This window comes from Poecilia latipinna, unplaced genomic scaffold (assembly GCF_001443285.1).
Source record: "Poecilia latipinna isolate Pla-1442-1.1 unplaced genomic scaffold, P_latipinna-1.0 Scaffold74, whole genome shotgun sequence".
In the NCBI taxonomy this organism is placed as follows: Eukaryota; Metazoa; Chordata; class Actinopteri; order Cyprinodontiformes; family Poeciliidae; genus Poecilia; species Poecilia latipinna.
Window position 1 is genome coordinate 477400 of NW_015112690.1, and position 20641 is coordinate 498040.

At 38.0% G+C, this 20641-nt stretch overlaps 1 protein-coding gene across 1 annotated transcript in view; it reads right to left on the reverse strand.

Moving 5' to 3' along the window:
- dpp6a (dipeptidyl-peptidase 6a) overlaps positions 1–20641 on the reverse strand; it is a 119669-nt gene that overhangs the window by 14197 nt on the left and 84831 nt on the right. Inside the window, exons 8-16 of the mRNA XM_015016739.1 lie at positions 16105–16225; positions 7033–7187; positions 6862–6959; positions 4758–4881; positions 4631–4669; positions 4253–4360; positions 1505–1596; positions 853–900; positions 654–772 (exon numbers count right to left, since the gene is read on the reverse strand). Of these exons, the coding sequence (XP_014872225.1) occupies positions 654–772; positions 853–900; positions 1505–1596; positions 4253–4360; positions 4631–4669; positions 4758–4881; positions 6862–6959; positions 7033–7187; positions 16105–16225 (904 nt within the window). The remainder of the gene's footprint in view (positions 1–653; positions 773–852; positions 901–1504; positions 1597–4252; positions 4361–4630; positions 4670–4757; positions 4882–6861; positions 6960–7032; positions 7188–16104; positions 16226–20641) is intronic.

Below are 20641 nucleotides of genomic sequence, written 5' to 3' on the forward strand. Positions count from 1 at the left end.
ACTTTCACCACTCTTTAGAAAGCATGTAGATTTTTGACCTCACATGCAGATGGAAACCAAAGTGTTGGAATTAAAGCTACAGTGTGTAACTTTTATAAAAATATATATTGTTTACGTATTTGTTAAATTTATCATTATGTCGTGATTGTATAACATAAGACGGATAGTCTGTGAATAAATCACAGTACAAACTGCAGAAATACACTACTCAATCATAAATAACCAATCAGAAACAGTAGGAGGGACTTAGTGCTGTCAATCACTCTCATGCTCACCCCCTTCTCCCTTCCTGTATAATACAGGAAGATTTAGCACCTCATGCTAAAGCTAGTTTGCAAATAAACTGTTTCCTGTAATGGTAAGTCGTTTCTCTGCCATTAGCACATTGAGCACCACATACACACAGCTGATTGACAGCGCCAAGACCCTCGTCTTGGCTCTGATTGGTTGTTTCTGACCAGGAGCGGTGCATTTCTTCAGACAGCTGTAATAGCTCAAGGAGGAGGCGGAGGAGATCGATGTTTTTCACAGATTATCTGTCTCATAAACTCACAAAATGGTGACCGTTTTAAAAAATATAAACAAAGTCAAGGAAACAACTAATAAAGTGGATCAAGAACCCTGAATCTGGACACACTCTGGGTGTTTTGTACCTTGGCAGTTGAGCAGGAAGTAGCTCATGTTGTGGCTGAAGGAGCCGCTGATGTAGCCGCAGCTGTCGGCCAAGGCGCACGACAGGCAGCGCCGGTTAAACGATCCAAACGTGTCGGCGCTGCGCAGACAAAACCCAAACCTTTCATGTTCAGCATTTTCAACAGATTGTAACAGTTTTTTCTTCAGAGCGACCTTTACCTGTATAGATGTCTTCGCTTTGGTCCGTCTTCAGTACTCAGGAAGTATCTGAGTTATCAGAGGGATAGAAGAAGCAATGCACTGCTGTTGAGTTCGGCTCTGAACTTTTCAGCAGCGTTCACGGTTTACATGTGTGAGCTGAGAAGAAAACCACATGGAACCCAGCTGCTCACTGAAATAGATGCTTCATAAATGAAAAATAGTGGGAATAAGAGGGGAGGGGCCGTCGTTTTGAGAAAAGAAGTGGAGCACAACTTCACCCTCAGAGGGAAAAGCTGCTGTTTCATTTTACAAACATTTATTTTCATGTCGAGTCTTGAAGTTAGTTGTTTTTCTGAGCGTTTATTGGCACATTTGCACAAGAAATCACAACTGCTTTATTTATTAACTTGCAAGAAAAGTCCTCATGTGGGAGTAAAGTTAACAAAGAAGGATCAGAGTTAAATCAGATTAATGATTGGATGGACTGGCAGGAAATCTCAAACATTTTACTTAATTTTACTTAGAAATGTAGAAATGTGCATATTCTGCACTAAAAACAACCATACTGAGGTTCTAAACAAACTCTAGAGATTTTCATATGAGAAACAAAATAGCCTTATTAATCTTGAAATGGTTACTTTTTAAAACAGAAGCAGAAAAAGAAACTTACATGAGTTGGTTTTCCTCATTGTAGGCCAGAACCTGAGTGACGTCCCAGTCTCCAGATGTGATGGACTGCAGCGTGTCGGTGCTGGTGTTGGGCTGCAGGAACACAGAAGGAAAAAAACTCTTAAAAAGGAAAGATTTCAATACCAGCAAAGGCTGCATACCTTTTATTAAGACTACACTTCTGTATTAAAACGTGTTCTTTATTTCCTGATGTAATAATCTAATAAGTTTAATGAAAAACCAGCATAATTAACAGAAATTAAGGCTTGAAAACATCCGTCTGTGTAATTAATCTGCATTATGTTTCTCTTAGAGCCTCTGTAGTGCTAAGATGGTTTCCACTGTGTGTATTAATGAATATTCAGGTATATTTAGTATTTAAGCTAATAAAATAGTGAGCTATGAGTGTTTTTTAGGGAGGATCTCAAGAATTTATGCAGTTTAGCTTTTCATTTTACCACACAGTGGTTCTCAGACCGCATGACAAAAAATACTTTAGGTTCTAATAAGATGTTATAAGTCCATTTAATTTTAAACATGTTGGCATGGTTTATAAATACCATCTTACTGGAGTATAGTGTGGTAATTTTAAGAGTTGTGCTTTAATGTAGATAATCATAGTGACATGAGAGTTTTGCCACTTTTAGTTTTGATCTCATTTGACTAGAACATTTTCATGTCTGATTTGTTTACATGAAACCTCTAATATCTTTGTTTTAAAGCCTTCACAGAGCAGCTGAGATGAAATTATAGCTTTTGAAAAAACATTGATTTCAACAGTTTTGTCAGATTTTAATCTTTTTAGAAAAATAATGTTTCCACCTCAAAAATAAGCATTACTTTGTGTTTGTCCTTCACATAAAAATCATATTAAAGTTAGTTACATAAGAGTGTTCTATATAATGGAGGCAATCTTTATACCACCAGTAAAATCAGTTTTCAGTTGAAATGTGAGCAATAAATGGGAAGAGTAACTTTATATTTAGACTGATTCCTTCTACCAGCTGATTTTTCAGATTGCCGAGAGTGTCAGGTGGCCATATATCTGCGTTCCCTTCACAGACACAGCCCTGAGCGTAGCCACCGGCCAGACGGGCAGTCAGCGTCTAAAGCAGAGCAACTTTCACACTTTACTTTATTGCTCATTTAGGAGGTGCACAGCTGCTGTTTGTCTATTGGAGCTGAAAGCCTGAAGCACATTCATCTACCTGCTGGCAGCAGTTACTGCACGTTGCACCGTGCTGCAGATATAAATCTGAGCATCCTTAAAGTGTTCAGCGGTTTAATGCGTTATATGTTGAAAAATGTAGCTGGTGATGGAGGAAGAAGGAAAGAGGACTGGTTTACAGCCAGTTCAAGGTCTGATTCTAACCTTTTTTTCAATGTTATTAGGAAAGAAGCTGCGCTATCCATCCTGTGGCTGTAGCAGCTTTTCCCTGCAGGGTCGCGGGGGCAAGTGCCCAACTCCAAAAGTCATTAAGTGAGAGGCGAGGCACACAGAGGCACACTGCAGAAACAACCACAAAGTTCCTCATTCCTATTTAGAAAGACTAATAACTAGCAAGTAATTAATCTGAAACTTTTAACGGGTTAAAGTTACATAATGCAGAACAAACTACCTATTTTAACCTGAAAGCCTCTCTGATGCAGAGGGCTACCTAATTCACAGGGACTCGACACCCAGGATGCGACAAACTGCAGCAAAGTTTTCCACAACATCAACTTAATTGTGCTGCATTTCTACATGCATGAGCTTAAAATTTCACACGCATAAGTTACGTCTGTCGCTCAGCTGGAGGACAGCCGACTGTCGCCTCGTCGCACCAGTTCCATGAAATGAGTGAATGGAGAGTTTCTAAATTAGTGTTTAAAACAAAATGGCTTCCTCTAACCCTTCTAGATCGAACGTGTTGGCGATGCCGTAATTTGTGCGCTCTGAAAAATTCCAGTGGTTTCTGAAAGGCAAGACGTTTCGCTTTCCAGCCAGTGTCGGGTAATTAAGGTAATTTCTCTCATCTGAGAAGCACTCTTAATAGACGATAAATTGCAAAAATAACTGCTAGATATTGAAAGTTCGGGTTGTTATGGATAAATGGGTGAAAATATTTACTCACGGGACATTAACAGAACTTTGTACAATTAAAATAAACAAAATACTCAGGCAGAGATTTGAAACTTAGGACTCAAAGCGTTAAACCTTCCTGAAAATAAAATCTGAAAAACTTTTCAGACATGTTTGGTAATTGAGACAATACAATATTTTTTGAAAACGTGCAAAAGTGACGGTTTTTGGGCGGTTACCCAGGGCGGCATCAGAAACTAAAAAAGTACATTAATCTGTCTTTTTTGTTTGTTGTTCCTGAACAGGTTTGCTACTATTTGTGTGCGTGTAGTGGAGTAAGTTTCCCTTAGCTGCAGAATGCATCACCTGCTTTTTGCTACAAAAAAAAGAAAGAAAATCTGATAATTGGTTCCATTTTAACTGGTTGGCGTTCAGGTGGAGGAGGGGTTTGCCCACAACTGCACACATATTTTTATTTAAAGCTTACATAGAGATTAATCGTGATTAGTCAAAGCGCCAGCGTGTGATTAATCTGATTACATTTTTCAATTAATTGACAGAACTAATAATAACCAACACCTGCACATTTCTGGACTCCTTTTAGTTAAACTCTTGTGCACTGCAAAAAGACAAAATCTTACCAAGTATTTTTGTCTAGTTTCTAGTCCAAAGTTTATGACCTCTGACCTGGGAGACGGACATGGAGATGTGGAAGAACTTCCCCCGGCCTCCTTGAGGAATGGCGCGCGTGAAGAAGAGCTTCAGGCTGTCTTTAGAAAACAGAGGCTCCTCGTTCTGAAGAGAAAGGAAACATTTTCCACTTCTGTTAGTGAGAAAACCGCAATCAAACGACAGCTAAAAACTTAAAAAAGAACAATGACCCAATTAACAGTGAAACAAAAAAACGATGCTGCTTAAATCAGTCTGTAATCAGGCAGAAAATGTGAGAAAACAAAGCAAGAAACTTTAATTTACCAAATTAAACCATCAGTTTGAGAAATGAATCCCTGAAGATGTTCATCAAAAGCCCCAAACGCGAGTTAGAAATGTGTTGAACATCCTCACCTGCCTGTAGAGCCAGCCTTCGCTTTCATCTTCGTGTTTCTGGAAGAACAGATTGCCAGTTTTCAGTCGACGCACGGAAACCGCCTCAGGCACAAACAGCTCTTGTGAGGCGCACGCCGGACCGTACCTTTGTGCAGACTCCTGTCGTGGCCTCACACAGCGTCAGCATGGAGATGTTCTGGGCTCGGTTCAGCCAGTTAATGGCCAGCTTGGTTGTGGTGGCCCACTTCACCATTGTCACGTAGTACTCACTGAAAAACACAGTTAACAGCTTCACGCTGTGCAGCTTGAATAAACCATGAGTGGATAAAAGCACTGGAACCGTCCATTAGCTGACTGCAGATGATGGCAAAACTAAATTACATTACAAAAATCACACAGAAAGATATAATAGAGAAGCACATGGAGAATGCATAACAAATATTACCTTTATTAAGATTTAGGTGCACATTAAATTAAAAGGAGGACAGACATTCAGCTTAACAGCAGCAGAACATTTTCTTTTTACATAAATGGGCTCAAATAAGGACATTCATGTGAAGCTTTTTGTGTTTTTTTATTTTACCTGACAATTTGAGGCAAAGAAACTTGTTTAAAGTAATATAAAAACTTTCAGAACAAATTTAAGTTAAAAAAGTTGAAATATTAAATTTTTTTGAATTGGAAGTTGTTGTTTGCCGTCAGAGGTTAGTTTTTAATAAACTACATGTAGGCCTGTGAAAATAACGATAAATTGTCCCAAAAACTATTGAGATAAACAATGTTATTGTTTTATTGAGATCATCTTAAGGCTAATTTAAAATACTTAACTTCTTACACAAATGTAAGAAACAGACGTTCAATCAGGCTGCGAAAAAGTGAGATAAACATTTTCTCTGTTTTATCCTGTTGAAGTTTGGAAATCCCAGAGTTAAGAAAAGCATCTGCTACACGTGTCAAACTCGAGGCCTGTGGGCCAAATTTGGCCCGCCTCAGCATTTTATGTGGCCCTGTAGATTCTAGACTAAACACTAAGTGTGCTTAAATATTATCTTATCAATCAAATCAATGCAGTTTATATCTGTTTACTGCCAAATTAGATCAATCCCTCCGGTTTCTTGTGAATTATGGAAATTCACACAAAGTCAACAAATCCCCAAACTTTTACATACTTGGGAGTTTATTGTAAGTTTTTCTCAAAAACATTCTTACTTGTACTAAAACAGCTGCCTCAGCTTTAACTGATGTAAGATTATTATACAGAGAGTAATAAAAAGTCACATTCACCATCATAAATAAGCACAAATATTTCTAAATTAGTGCCACAAACATCACAAAAGAAATCCTGGAGGGACTGAAAAGATGAATATTTAATTTTAAGAATTCATTGATATTTTAACAGTTTGTGATCAAGTTTTATCAATACATTCTGGCACAACCGGCCCTTTAAGAGCTTTTATGATCTTAATTTGATCCAAAACGAAAATGACTTTGACACCCTGATCTGAGAGATCTCATTCTGAGAGAAGATATACTCTCTGCTTTTAGCAGCATTAACCACAAATACAAGATGCTTAATGGCTGTTAAGTAACTTTCTGGGCAATTATAGTTCTACCTTTATAAAAGTAAAAACTGGTTTACAGCAACTGCTCCCAGTCTAAATTATTAATGACCCGTCATGGCAGAAAGGCTAAAAACATTTTCAGGGCTGTTCTTATATTTTTTCATGCTGTAATTGTTCAAGAAAAACAGGTTTAACTCTGTTTCTGTAGGTCAAACCATCACAGGAACCACGGATCGATACAAATGGCCCAGACAGTACAAATGTGAACCTTAATGGATTTGGCCTGAAAAAATACCCTCCGACTGAAACTTTTATACTTGAGGCGTTTTACCGCTGGAGCTAAAAGAAACAATCAAATCAGTTCTCCAGTAACTTTGTTAGACAAAGTTTTTTAACCTGCTTTCTGACCGGCTGTGAGGCTGGAAATGCATTTGCAGCATTAGAGACCGAGCAGCTTGCTGTAACTGGTTTAACCGTGAACTCCACACCAGGCGGACGCCTAAAAAACAAGTTAAGAACGTCCATTTTGAGGCGGATGACGCACATCTGATGAAAAATTATTCTGGATTCAAAAGCAAAAGGAGAAAGGACTACGTTGGGCTTGCCAAGTCAATTCCTGCTGGTTATATTCTCCAAGTTTGAAATGATAATATTTACAGATGCAGCAAAAAGCTGCATTTGTCTCACCCGATCCTGGGATCGTCAGGTCGTCTCATCTCGATGGTGTGTAGAGGGCCGTTAAGGTTCACAACGTACAGCGTTATGACTGGGTTCTCCTCCCCAGCCTGAGCAGGATGAAAGCATCTCGTTCTGATTCTGTAAACTCTGTCACAACAGTGTTGTAGTAGGAGTCAGTACCTTTGGGTATGGATATTCCTTCCCCATAGGGTAGGGTGATCCGGTGAACATTGGCAGCTCCATCTTTGGCACTAGAGTGTCGTTGATGGTAGCGTAGGCTAACCTGGCTCCATCAGGAGACCACCAGTGGGCGATGTGCGAGTGGAAGATCTCCTCTGGAAGAAGAAGAAGAAGAAGAAGAAGAAGAAGAAGAGGAAGGAAACCAATCAAGATGACATAGAACGACATTTCAAACTGGGTGTAATCATTATTAGCAGAAGAACCCTTTATTTATTGGGTTTAAATTGAGAGTTTTTTGAGAACAGGACTGGAGTCCGATCCAGGTGTACAACCTTACAAGGTGTAGAAAATGGGTTACATAAAGTAAAGTTTTGGCATTAATGTCCAATCTTAGGGGTCTGATCACACTTTAGCCTGGATAAGTTTACATTTAAACAAACTCAAGATGGACTGAACTTTATCCAGGCTACTTCTGGTCTTACACTGATTTTCTCAGGGTGGCTGGCTGCTAAAATCGGCTTTTTGAGTCGATCTTGACTAAGTATAACCAATATGGTGGATCAGTTCAAAATTAACTGATTCTTGAATCCATTTGGATCCCACTGTGTAATTTGACAATTAGAAATAGAAGCAAGCAAAGATCATGCATGGAGTTCCTCAAGGCGCCACTCTTGTGCCACTTTAATTTGATGTCTGTATTTTCTCTCTCGATGAGATTGTGAAGTATTACAACACCTACACTGCAAAAACACAAAATCTTACCAAGTATTTTGGTTTAGGTTCTAGTGCAAATATCTTAGTACACTTGAAAAGAGATAAACTAGCTTAAGAGCAAATTTTCAGGCTTGTTTTGAGTTAATAATTACTTAATATTGATAAAAACGTACGTGTACTGTTAGCAGATAAATTAACTTAAAACATAGGAAAATAACTTGTTTTAAGTTAAATAATCTGAAAATGGAACAAGTACTTTTTCACCAATATTAAGTAATAATTAACTCAAAACAAGCCTCGATATCTTGCTAAAAAGTTACTTTGTACATTTTATTACTAGTATTTTGGTGAAATTGTCTTTCAACTATTTTAAGAACTGACCACTGATTTTTCCTGTTAATTTTAGAGAATATTATAAAGAAGAGCTGAACATTTATAAAGTAGATGAGGGAACTTTGTAAAAAGTCAGTAGATTATATTATATTATTGAGGGCAATAAATGTATTAGTGAGTGGTTAAATAGTCCAAAGATGTGAGCAGTCGTCATAGAAACTGTTTTGTTGCAACTAAATTGTATTAAATGCATATTTAGTTCGAGTTCTGGGCAGGAAAATTAAAAATTACAGAACTCCCTCTATCTGGTTTATCTGCTGCAAGTTGACAACAAACACAAAGTTCGACCACAATTTTTTATGTTACCATTTCCCTGACTGTCATCATCCATTTAATCTTAGTTTGTCTCTGTGAAACCTACACACTGCAGCACAAACAGCACCGATGGCTGAGATCATAAATCACAGCGGATTTTAATCTCCACAGTCCCTGCTGACTGAAACCCAACTCGGCTGCGTTCCTCGAAATGAACCCAGCGGTTATTTCTCTGCTGGCGCAACAACTGGACTGATAGTTGTTTTGGCTTGTTGGTCGCTGTGGAAAGAAGAGCTCCTGTTCACTGGACTGACCGGAAATCGCAGCAGAGTTGATGCTGCATCGTCTGTGCTGCAAACACGCACAGACGGCGACTCATTTTAACTAATTATGCAAATAAAAGTAGGACGAGGAAACTTTTTTGACAACAATCCGACTGTTTTATTTTATCAATGCATTTGGTGCTGAAGTAATTACAATCACACTAAAACCAGGAAGATAGAGCTTTTCAACCCCGTTTTTAAGTTAAACCAGGGGTGTCCAAACTTTTTGCCAAGTGGGCCAAGATTGTAGACACAAAAGTAAAAATCAAGCAAATAAAGTAGCCTGATATTTATTGTAGATCCAAAACTTGAAAGTGATTTTTATGACAGTGTATTAGGGCTACTGTAGATGGGGAATAAAGGAGTACATTTCTGCCAAAAACTTTGAAGTTGTGTGGTTATTCTCAGGAAGTTTCTAAAAACTTTGAAATTTTTTCCAATAAATGTCCTTGTTTTTTCTAAAAAAAAAAAAAAATCTGAGATCAATTTAAACGTTTTTTTTTTGGCAACAATATTAACAGGATTTGAGTCACTTTGTTTCAAAATTCTCGCTATGTTTAGCCAAGTTTAATAAAGAAAAAAAAGCTGATTTGGCTGCAGAAAGTTGTTTTTTTTCCAGTCTAAAGTCTCTGGATTTAACTTTTATTAAAACCTTGGTTACACAAAGATGAATACTTTTACATTTTCCTCTGTAAGAAAATTATGCTGGTATCAATTTTTATCATGATTACAAATTAAAAGTCTCCATCTGGATTTTTGGGCCAAATTTGTATCATTTTTGAATTGCAGTAGGAACCTGCATAAAATCAGTCTGAGGGCCACAAATGGCCCCGAGGCTGCACTTTGGACAGCCCTGAATTAAACAGTCAAAGCCTCATTAACTGGATTTTATTAAGGCTTGCAGAGTAAAACCTTTAATCTGCAAAGTAAAAGTTTTACTCTTGTCTAAATCTGCATTTCTGAAACATTTTCCTTCCACTTCACAATTACTCACCACTTTGTGTTGCTCTCTCAAATAAAATACGTGTAAATGTGTTTTTTAATATAAATTGAGGAAAAGTTCAGGAGGTACAGAAATGGTTGAAGGGCACTGTATACAAAGTATAAAACATCCTCCCAGTGGACGCTGTAAAGCTAATTAAAACACCCGCCGTCCTTGTGGAGGTGTGAAGTGAAGGAAGAAGGCCGGCAGCTGGAGAGCAAAGCCCCCTGCAGGCGTAGCGCAGCAGGATCTGAAACGGACAGAGCAGCGAAGCACCAACCAAAGCTAAAGTACATTTGCAAATATATATCTATAAATTTCCCAGCCGCATGGCTGTCTCCACCGGCGGCAGCTTTAAAAGGTCCTTCATGTGGACTGGAGGCAGCAGGCTGGCAAATTTACTCGTCTGGCTGGCGCCCAGTCACCTTAGCTAGTCAAGGAGAACACAGCTACCTTTCTCAAAGCATCCTGATTTGTGAGAGGAGGCGAAGGCAGCAGTGGGAGAAACACTTTTAATGAGCTAACTCTCATTTTCCCTCCTAAGTAATGGGGTTGTCTCCTTTTTTTTCCACAGCCGCCTCATTGAGACGATCACCAAGGTGAGCTCATCTTCTCTTTACTCGCTCTCCGGCTCGCCGTGCAGACTACATTATGCAGCGAGCGGAGCGCATTATTAATGCATGAGATACAATGAGTCGAGTGGCCGGTGGGAAATAATGAGTGCAAGGTGACAGACTTGGTAGAATGAGCTGATGAGATCAGGAAAATCAAACGTTTCGGGTCGGGTTCGGATCATATTTTCAACAACTCGTGCAAAAGTTTGCCCTGAACGTATCTAGTCACATGTTTAATGGGTAAAAAGTTAAAACGTTATAACCACAGTCGTGAATGTGGCCAACAGAGGGCAGCAGTGCAGCACAGAAATATTAATACCATTATTTTAGTAATCTAACCACAGCTTCGTTTTGTTCTGGATTTTTATATTAATCCTGCCGTCAGACATCTGACAAATGATGTAGATTGATACTGAAACGTAATTTAGCTCAGAGGAATGACAGCAGAGCTGCAGCTTCAAGCCGCCTTAATGATGTGCAAATTAATTAGAGGGCATGTCAGAGAAAGATCACTGTCTGCAGAGTCATCTCAACATAACGCGTAATTGAACTTCACACACTATGGGAATGTGCGCAAGCATTTGCCGTCTTACAGATGTTATTCGTATTAAAATGTTTTAAATAAAAACCAAAGCTGTTTTTAAATGATATGAAAAGTAACATTTTATTTTATTTTAAGATGTTTGAATGAGTTTTAGATGCCCAAGGCAACCGGAAGAGAAACAGCAAACTGAGAAACCAGATTTATCAATACAGTCGTTTTATAAAGACAGGCCCACAGCATCACAGATCCACCACTATGCACTATGAGGTGTTTTCCCACTTATTCAAACCCACTTGCTGCATTTTCTTTATTATCTATAAGATATATCTCAGTGTCATCTGAGGAAAGCATTTGGTTCCAGTTAAAGTCTCAACTGAACTGACCAAACGCTGCACGTTTACATTTGCCATGGTAGGAAAGAAATGTAAACAAACACCTGGCATGTGGAGCATCAGATGGTTGCTATGGAAACTTAGCAACCCCAAGATGTTACTGTTTTCTACTGTTTTTACCTCTATTAGCATTTTTGTTACCATTAGTTCAATGGAAATGTTTTCATGTCTTTCCCATTTTGAAGAGTGGCTAGGAACGATGGATGGCTGGTGAAATGGACGGACGGACAGATGTTATTCATATCTGTATCGTTCATGAATCTGTAAACCTTCTCCTTGCCAACGTTTCCAAAGCAAAAATATTTCAGATTTTGGTCAAAACAAACATTTCCACCTGAATTCCTTTGATAATTACAAAACACCAAACAGCCTGGCGCCTATCCATGAGACGTCCCCCTGAAACAGAAAAAAAAATCCACATTTCCATTCCCCCTTTGTTAATCTTTCCCTCCTCAGTAAACAAGTGTTGATTATGCAGTTACTTTATGCCCTGCAGGCTCCGACACAAACAGAGCGATAAACAGAAGCAGCCCAGAGAACGAGCCTCTCGACGCAAACAGCCATCACGCCAAACATCTATGAGGCAAGAACGAGCCGAATCAAAGCAACAGTGGGTTTTTATCTGGGAACGACAGAGCCCAATAAACAGCTGTTTCCTGTGGCCGCGCTGCACTGCAGGATGTGTCAGGACGGCTGCCGCCTCAGTAATCAGACAGCCGACAGATGACAGGACACCTGAGGTGTTTTGGACTGTAACACAGCTGCTGCTGCTGCTACTCCTCAATGTGTCCTCGCGCCTTTAATTTTGCTTTTAATTTTCTCTCCCAACTCACTTCAAACACACGAATTCGTGGATTAAAGCAGAACAGCCAAACCAAGAGGATATCGGAGCCTGGGAGATTATTTGGCAGCCTTTCGCCCCCTCTGCACCCAATCTGCCACCGAGCGACAGCCAGACCGAGCCTCAGCTTGACCTTGGCCAGAGGAGAGGCTGAGTCATTAGCATGGAAAATGTTGTGCCTTGCAGTCTCACTGGTCATTGTAAACATCACAGAGACTGGCTCAGCTTATAAGCTTCCCCCTGCAGACACTTGCATCACCACTGGGCCAAAGCCAAATCTTTTTACAGGCTTACAGATACAGTTTTTGAGACGGGATTTTTCTCTAACAGGAATGAAAAAAGGGGCTTACACTTTATTTACAACGGTAAAGAAATAAACCCAGTTGTTAGCATCAGCCTCTGGTGAGGAGCGTTTGGCTTTCACACACATAATTTACCTCATCTGTGAAAAAGTCCAATAGTTTTGGTCACTCATCTGAGAAAGCAAAACTCATACACTGCAAAAACACAAAATCTTACCAAGCAGTTTTGGTTGAGTTTTTACTGCAAATATCTTAGTACACTTGAAACAAGACCAACATAGCTTACAAATAACCTTTGATCAAGAAAAAATAGGTTGTTTTAATTAATAAATTCTTAATATTTCACTTATAACAAGATATTTTCCCCATGTTTTTGGTGAAATAATCTGCCAGAGAAACAAGTACTTTTTAAAAATATTAAGAAATTATTTACTTAAAACAAGCTCCCATATCTTGCTGAGAAGTTACTTGTAAGCTAGTTTTGTCTTATACAAGTTTATTACGATATTTCCACTAGAAACTAGACCAAAGTACTTGGTGAGACTTAGTGTTTTTGCAGCGTATATTACATAGATTTATTACTCAGAGTGAAATATTTCAACTCTCTTCTAGAAGTTCTGATGAAAACTCAAAACTCAGTGTCTCAGAAAGTTAGGATATTGTGAAAATCTTATTGCATGCTCATGGAAAGTTGAGTGAAAGAAAAAAATGTAGCAGGAAAATGTTAAGCAACAGGAACGAAACCAAGCATTTCTGGGTTTTAATTAACTCTAAAATTACAAAAAGTTAAAGATCTATTTTCTTATTGAGTCTACAAAAATAAACACGGGAAGGCTAACTTTACCTGAGTAGTTGTTTATCATATAGCATTTGACTGGTGTAATTTTAGATAATGCCACACTGTGTCAATGTTGGCTGTAATTTAAAAACAAAAACAAAAAACAGTGAGGTGAATCTGGATAATTTTCCACATAAAAAAAACCCAGAGTGCAGTGGAGAGAGCCAGAGCTGAACACAACTTCCGAAGAACCAACATTCGTGCTTTCAACATTTCTCTCCAGAAGACTGAGTCATTTTTACGAGCAAAACAGAGAAAGGCTCTAACAGATACCTTAACCAGCTAAAAATAAAAGCCGCGCTGACAGTTTTTATCCACAAGGCGCCTAAACCCTGCTGCCGCCGAAGCGAAAAACGCTGGGAGAAACATCAGATTGACACTGGAAGCTCTTGAAATGCTAAAGGAACTCTGTGGCAGTAGTACTGGTGGCACTACTGCACGCTCCAGTTCAAATTAAAAAGGCTTAAAGAGGTTGCTTATTACTGTTTTGGCTAGATGGAGCCAGGCAGTCGGACCATTAGACATCATTTACCCAGAACGTATTTCAGCCCGAACAGCATGGTGACGTTCCTGTGACAATATTTTATTAAAATTTATAAAAACTAAATAACCTACAGCATTATTACTGCATTGTTTCTGCATCTAAAATAAGTATTTCTCAAAGTGTATAGTTACAGCTAATCATGGATCCTTTTAAGGTCTAAATTTGGAACCAACTACAACTGAACCCAAATCATTGACAGTTAATTACTTGGTCTAGATCATCTGATCAATGTGTAGAATGAGCTATGCATTAGACGTTAGGACATTTACTGTCTTCCTTTCTTCTCTCGCTGTCAGTTTTCTGTCTAGCTGCTGTAAATTAGGACCAAAACTGTCACAACACACAAACTGCAAACACAGATTTAATGTCATGAAACGTTTTCTTCGTGAAATCATGGTTCCAATCCTTAGAGCAAACTCTTATTTGTCAGATGAAGATTCCCGCTGTGGTTGTAATGCTTGAATTCAAACTAATTATTCTGTTATAATAAGTTTCCCCAGTTCACAGTAATTTCTATGACATTTTCACAGCGTAACAGATCAGAAGATATATTCCTCAAACCAAACATTTTTAAATCTGAGCTGGAAGTATCATCCACTTTAAAGTTAAATTTGAGCCTGAAATGTGCCTAATTTATCCCCACAAAATTCAGTATTTAACATTTTGCTCACATTTACCTATATATTATTTCACAGACATTTCTAATACCATTCACATTTACCGGACTGTATTGAAGTTGAAGATGTGTTTTATCTCAGAGTCAAAGCTTCATCCATCAATAAATGATGAGTGTAAATTACTGGGCTGTCAGCGGTCCATTAATAGGAGTCACGAGGTTAGATGTTGCAGTATCGCTTTGATTAATGTTTAAATGCCAAGGAAAGAAGAAAAAACAAAAACCTGGAGGATGGACCTGGGTTTTTACACTGCAGGTGGACAGTTATGAATAAACAAAGCTTTGCATGCCTTTTCTGGATGCTCAGGTGGGATTTGATGCATTTTCACCTGAATCAGCAGAGATTCGAACGAGAAACCTCCATTTATGTTACCGAGAAGCAGAAACGTGAATTATGGCACCATGTATTTCTATCGGCCTGCAGATCCACAGATGCTCTGTTGCTGCGGCAGTTAATGCTCCGAGCGTATCAGAAAGAAATCTATCAGCTGAATGCCAACACAGCTCCCCGTTCCAGTTTAAAAGTAGAAACAGGCAGGAGAGCTTCGATCAGTGAGTTACACTGACAACTGACACACACATCGGCTAAATTAATGCAAATGGCCGATGTACAACACTCATTTATTTTCTAGGCTGTGTAAAGAAGAAGAAAATTAATAGAGTTTTTAATTTTAATTTACCTGCAGCAAATTAAGAGCTGCATGTCTGAAATGATAGTGAAGCAACAGACATTTTTATTGCTCATCGCTAATAAAAAACGTCAGGGCATAAGGAGGGAGGAGCGTAGAAAGCCTTTTAGTGTCCATGTTTACAGCATCATTTTTTACAGGAGATTAAACGCTTCCTTTTATAAGGAGAAGATGCAAATGTCAGTTTGTTATTAAGGGACAGTTAACCGTACATGGCCATTTCATAATTTTAATTTCACCTTAACCAAGGGCAGTAGTCCCTTTATTGCTAACGTTTTACATGTTTCACTTTCCAAGAAGTAGATTAAAAAACGTCAGTCTCGAAAGTGTAAAGTAGAGCAAAATAACTTCATATCGAGTTACGTTTTTATCCTTGCATAGTTTTTACAAAACTATTGACGTACTTTTTTTTCTTGTATTATTTTTACAAGGACATGTACAGCCTTTTTCCAGTGGTGGAAAAAACAACAACATTTCAGTCCCTACACTGAAGGTGGCTAAAGGTGGTTAGCTTAGCTCGATTTAAATCACAAAGTAAACCAAATATGCCTATTTTCATGTCTGATTACGACATATAAGGAAAAAAGGAGGACAGAAATTGACAGAAGTATGTGAATTCTGTCAATTTCTACATTAGCCTATATACAAAACCACAGCTAGCATCTGCTAGCCTACCTTAGTTTAATCAGATTTAAGTCCCAGACGGATTATTTCAAATGTAAATATCACTATGTTTGTCTTGTTTTTAAATAAATTAAATGATTGATATAAAATAGCCTATTAATTAATTGATCTAGTGGACAAATTATCTAAATATCCATTTAATCCCCAGTATGAAGAGAATGCAAAACAATAAAAAGAATTAATATAAAAATAAACAGACAGAATCTCTCATCTACCAAGATTCCACTGCATTTTTTTAACTAAAAGAGAGAATGAATAATTTACTAAATATAAAACTTTACCTTCATACAGCCAGTCACTGAGTCCGTTGAAGATGACGCTTTCCTTCCCTGTAGACACCAGACGAATCGAACGGCTCTCCACCTTAGACCGGTAGTAGATGTTGTTCTCAAATATGAATATCTACAGGGGATAAAATATGATCAAACTGATGCCTATAAAAAGCTTTTATAAAGCTGAATATTACAATGAAGTGTTACTAAGCAACTAATCAATTAATTGCATGATACATTAAATCGTCCTCTGTAATTTCCATTCTGATGATTCATATTTTTTGAAGGGCTATTTTGTTTACAGACTTAATGATCTTTGTTTTATGATTTTGGTTGTGTGTGGTTTTTATGTCTCCTTTTAATTTATTGTTTTTAGTTGCTGTGTTTTATTTTGCATATTTAAAAGGTTCTGCACAAAATTAAAATTTGAGATGAACTTGCATTGTGCCATTATCAATATATTGCTTGAAAATCAAATAATGTTGTCAAAACAACATTATCGTTATCAGAAAGATAAAAAGCCAAAATGTTACTACACACTGGCATTAAAAAATGCACATATTAGTCTAATTTGGATAATTCATTGAGTCATAGCATTATGACACAATGTTAAAAATACATAGTTTTTTTTAAAAAACAGTTCTGTTACAATGCAAATAAAATGGAAGCCTTTTAAAGTCTTATGAAACTGCAAACCATAGGGAACGAGGTTTCGACTTTGACTCTAACCCCACACAGTCCTGCAGGGCTTTCAAGATAACTGAAGGTCAATTCAGTCATTAAGGAGAATAATGGACCATCAGAGCCTTACAGTAAGCGAGGAAAGGCAGGGCTGCCCTTTGGGTGAGAATTTTAAGATGTTACTGCTTTAATATACCACATGGAAATCGATGCTGTTACAGAAAAAAACTAATTTGGCATGTTAGGAAGTAAATGTCTTGGCCTCGAGGAAGTGTCTTGGTAGTGGTTTGAGAGAGATTCTCAAATAACTATTCACTCTGTGCAGCCTGAATGATAAAGCTTTGCACAGCAGGATGTCCACTTCTGTTTCAGCCTGCTAAGATTTTTCCTTCTTCTAAAGCAGGGGCACAACTCGTTTTTATGTTGAACCACTTTAAGATCATGAATGCTCTTAAAGGGCCGGTTGTGCCTGAATGTATCGATAAACCCTATTAGAACTGTCTCTGCATTTGATAACTTCTTCTAAAATTAGATAACATTTATCAGTCCCTCCATAATTTTGAGTTTTTTTAAGACTCATAATTTTTTCTGGTGCTAATTTAGAAATATTGCAATATTTTCGCTTAAGTATGATAACAAATTTGACTTTTTATTACTAGCAACTAAGTGTATTAGTAAAATACACTGCCACCTGCAGGTGGGAGTTGGCATCACTTAAAATAAATGTTTTTGATAATTGTTCTGGGAAATTTTTAATAAACTGCTCTGCACAAGTGCAAAAAATTATTGATTTCAAGTTAATTTCCATGACCTCAGTAAAACTGGAAGTATTGACTGATGTAATTTAGTAGTATAGATAAAAACTGCTTTGGTTTGATTAATAAAACAACATTCAAGTCATCTTGAAGGCTCTACTTATGCAATTCCTCTGGAGTCTTGAGAGCCACATAAAAAGCTAGGGCGGGCCAGATTTGGCCCCTGGGCCTTGTGTTTGACATGTTGTGTTTGAACTGAAAACCAGCCAAGATTTCAGCAATTTATCCACTCGCTACACCGTCTCTGCAGTTTGACATTTAATATTTGTGGTGAAAACTTAGCCACTTAAGTTTCTTCAGCAAATGCTGAATCTTTAACAGAAAAAAAATACAGCAGAATCTGTCACAATTAGTTTCTCTTGAGGAGGCGCAAGCTGTGGGCCTCATGTGCTTTGGTGACACTCCAATGCACACCAAGTCCCGGTATAGAAGCCAATCTAGGCCACAACAAAGAGAGGAGACCTGGCCCCGTTCTCTGAGGGAAGGTGAAAATCTGCTCTGAGGATAACTGGAGCACAAAACAGTTTGAAGACAGGGGATAGTTTGTTGGGATTATGGAAGTGAAACTAAAACAGCTGCGACAGCATTACTCTGCTGTACTCAGGCAAAATGAACTGCAGCTCCTGTGTTCCTGGACATGTTTTTCTATACTTTGCTAATTTGGCATTTCAGTGCATTTCAGAGTCAACATGACTTACGCATTTTGCCAAATTTTTTAACATGTTGACGCATAAATGCTTAGTAGCTTAATATAAGTTAAATTTTAGTCTGTTGTTCACCGTGTCTCCAAAAGACACAGACTGCATTGGTTATTATTTAATCAGGGCTGGACGATATGTCTAACAAACAAATCACAATAAGATCACTTCATATTAATCAAAAATGGATCATTATTGATTTGTTTTAAACATCCAAAATATTGCCAAACTGTTGGCATGACCTTCTAGGTTTTATCCAGTTTTCTCTCCAAACATGGTCGCAAAACATTAAACTGCTGCTGTGCAAGTTACTCAGCAGGTTGTTGCTAGGTAACCACAGAATGAGTTGCTAGGTAACCAAAGAATAAGTGAGTTGCTAGGTAACCAAGGAATAAGTGAGTTAGCTGATGCCACCAACCTAGCTTAGCTGGCTGAGAGTTTGAGCTAAAGCCTTTCCTCTGCCTACATCCCCCAGAATGCCGTGCTGTTCTGGATCAAAGGTCAGTAAAATTATTGAACGTTCTCTCAGGTGCATTATCTATCGATTACGTGTCTATCATGATATATATTAATGATTTATTTCCCAGCCCTAATTACTGACAACTTGCTTTATTTTGGCCCATCACAAATAAATATTATAAGCAAAATACCTTGAAAATAAAACTAACATTTTAAATAATTCAAATGGTGTTAACATTTTTGGTAAGCACCATAATTTAGTAGCAACCACTAAGCAGATTTTTTTTTGTAAAATATGGATTTATTTTTTTAAATATAAAACCTAATTTCACATGGTGTCTTTGCACCAGTAAAAATTTTCTTGTACTTAATCTTCATAATTTTAATTCCATGACTAGATATCTCAACTTATCAGATGATTTTATGTTACTTTCTGTACACTAACCCTATCGACTTAGCAGAGCTGCCAATCAAAATCAGTGATCAAAAGCATTTTAAATTCTTTTTTGTATTTACACCACACAGATTTACAGATAAAGAATAGTCAGTGGACAGAAATTAAATAAAAAACGCTTCATATATCACATACAAACCCGACTGGAATGTATTTTGACTGACAGTTTGTTGAACTCGTATAAAAAGTGGGGAACTAACATGATTTGACGATGCAAATCAGACATTTCTAGTCTGATTAACAGGAACTGTGTTCAGAAATTAATTTGGGAAAATGCCTGTTATGCAGTTTCTTGCCCTCTTGTTCATCTCTGAAAAGCAACAGAAGAATTAGGCCTCCTGAGGCCTCTGTAAGTATCCGTACTTCTGTGAAAGAGAATCGGCTCCATGTGGAAGATTAGCCGCCTACAGAGTGCAGAGGAAAAAATTACAGGGGGATTTACTTTTCATGGTAAAAGGACTGTAAGAAAAACTTTATGCTGCAAATTTTCCAGACTACATGATTTTCAGAGGCTAACAAATAGCTTGATGTGAGTAAATGACAAAAAAGGAGGCTCGATCAAGAACATGAAGGATTTGAGAACAGAATACAAAAGATTAGATGCAACATTTAACAACAGTTTTCCCTCAGTCCCATGTTTGGCATCGTTTCTGCTAAAGGCCATTTCCTGTTAGCACATCTCAGCTGCTAGGAGCGAAACCACAGCATGAACGATGAAGCAAAATTTGAGCCCACATCAATCTACCAGTGAGCTAATTAATCCTCCGATCAGATAACGGGTAATTAATAGCATTTTGCTTCCGGACGTAATCACTTACATTCTGACCGCCCTGTAAACCAGCATGCTGGAGCTCATTAAGACTCCAGCTGATCTAGAAGATGGACAACGACTCAGTTTAACCTGCATCAGTTTGCTTAGACGATAAGTGCTAAAGTATGTGGTCATTATGTCTCCAGAGGGTCAGAAATGTCGTCACCAATCAATGATAAATCTGCCTCATGAACCGAAGCGATGAAAACCACTTGAGGACATAAATTATGGACGTTAGGAATAAAACCTTGGTGCTTGTCCTTGACGGCCAGTTGGAAGGCCACGAGTATTTTATGTAGCTGGAGAACAGCTTTGGGAAGGACAGGACTCAAACTTTAGCTCTAAAATATTTCAAGACATACACGGCAGAGTGTAAAACCAATGCTTTCTCGTAATCTTTTAATGCCAAAAAATAAAATAAAATTCAAACAAGTAAGAAAGTCCATAAAAAAACAAAACGATTCTTGTTCGAACATGTCTGCAACAATACAGTTTTACAATTTGCAGTACCGTGATTCTGCCACACGTTGCGCTTATCGGGTTATTACAGGGATTTCACTCCTGCTGTTGCAACCCAGCCAGCATGCCTAGGTGGGCCCCATGTGGGGCCATCGTGGAACCCGCGGAC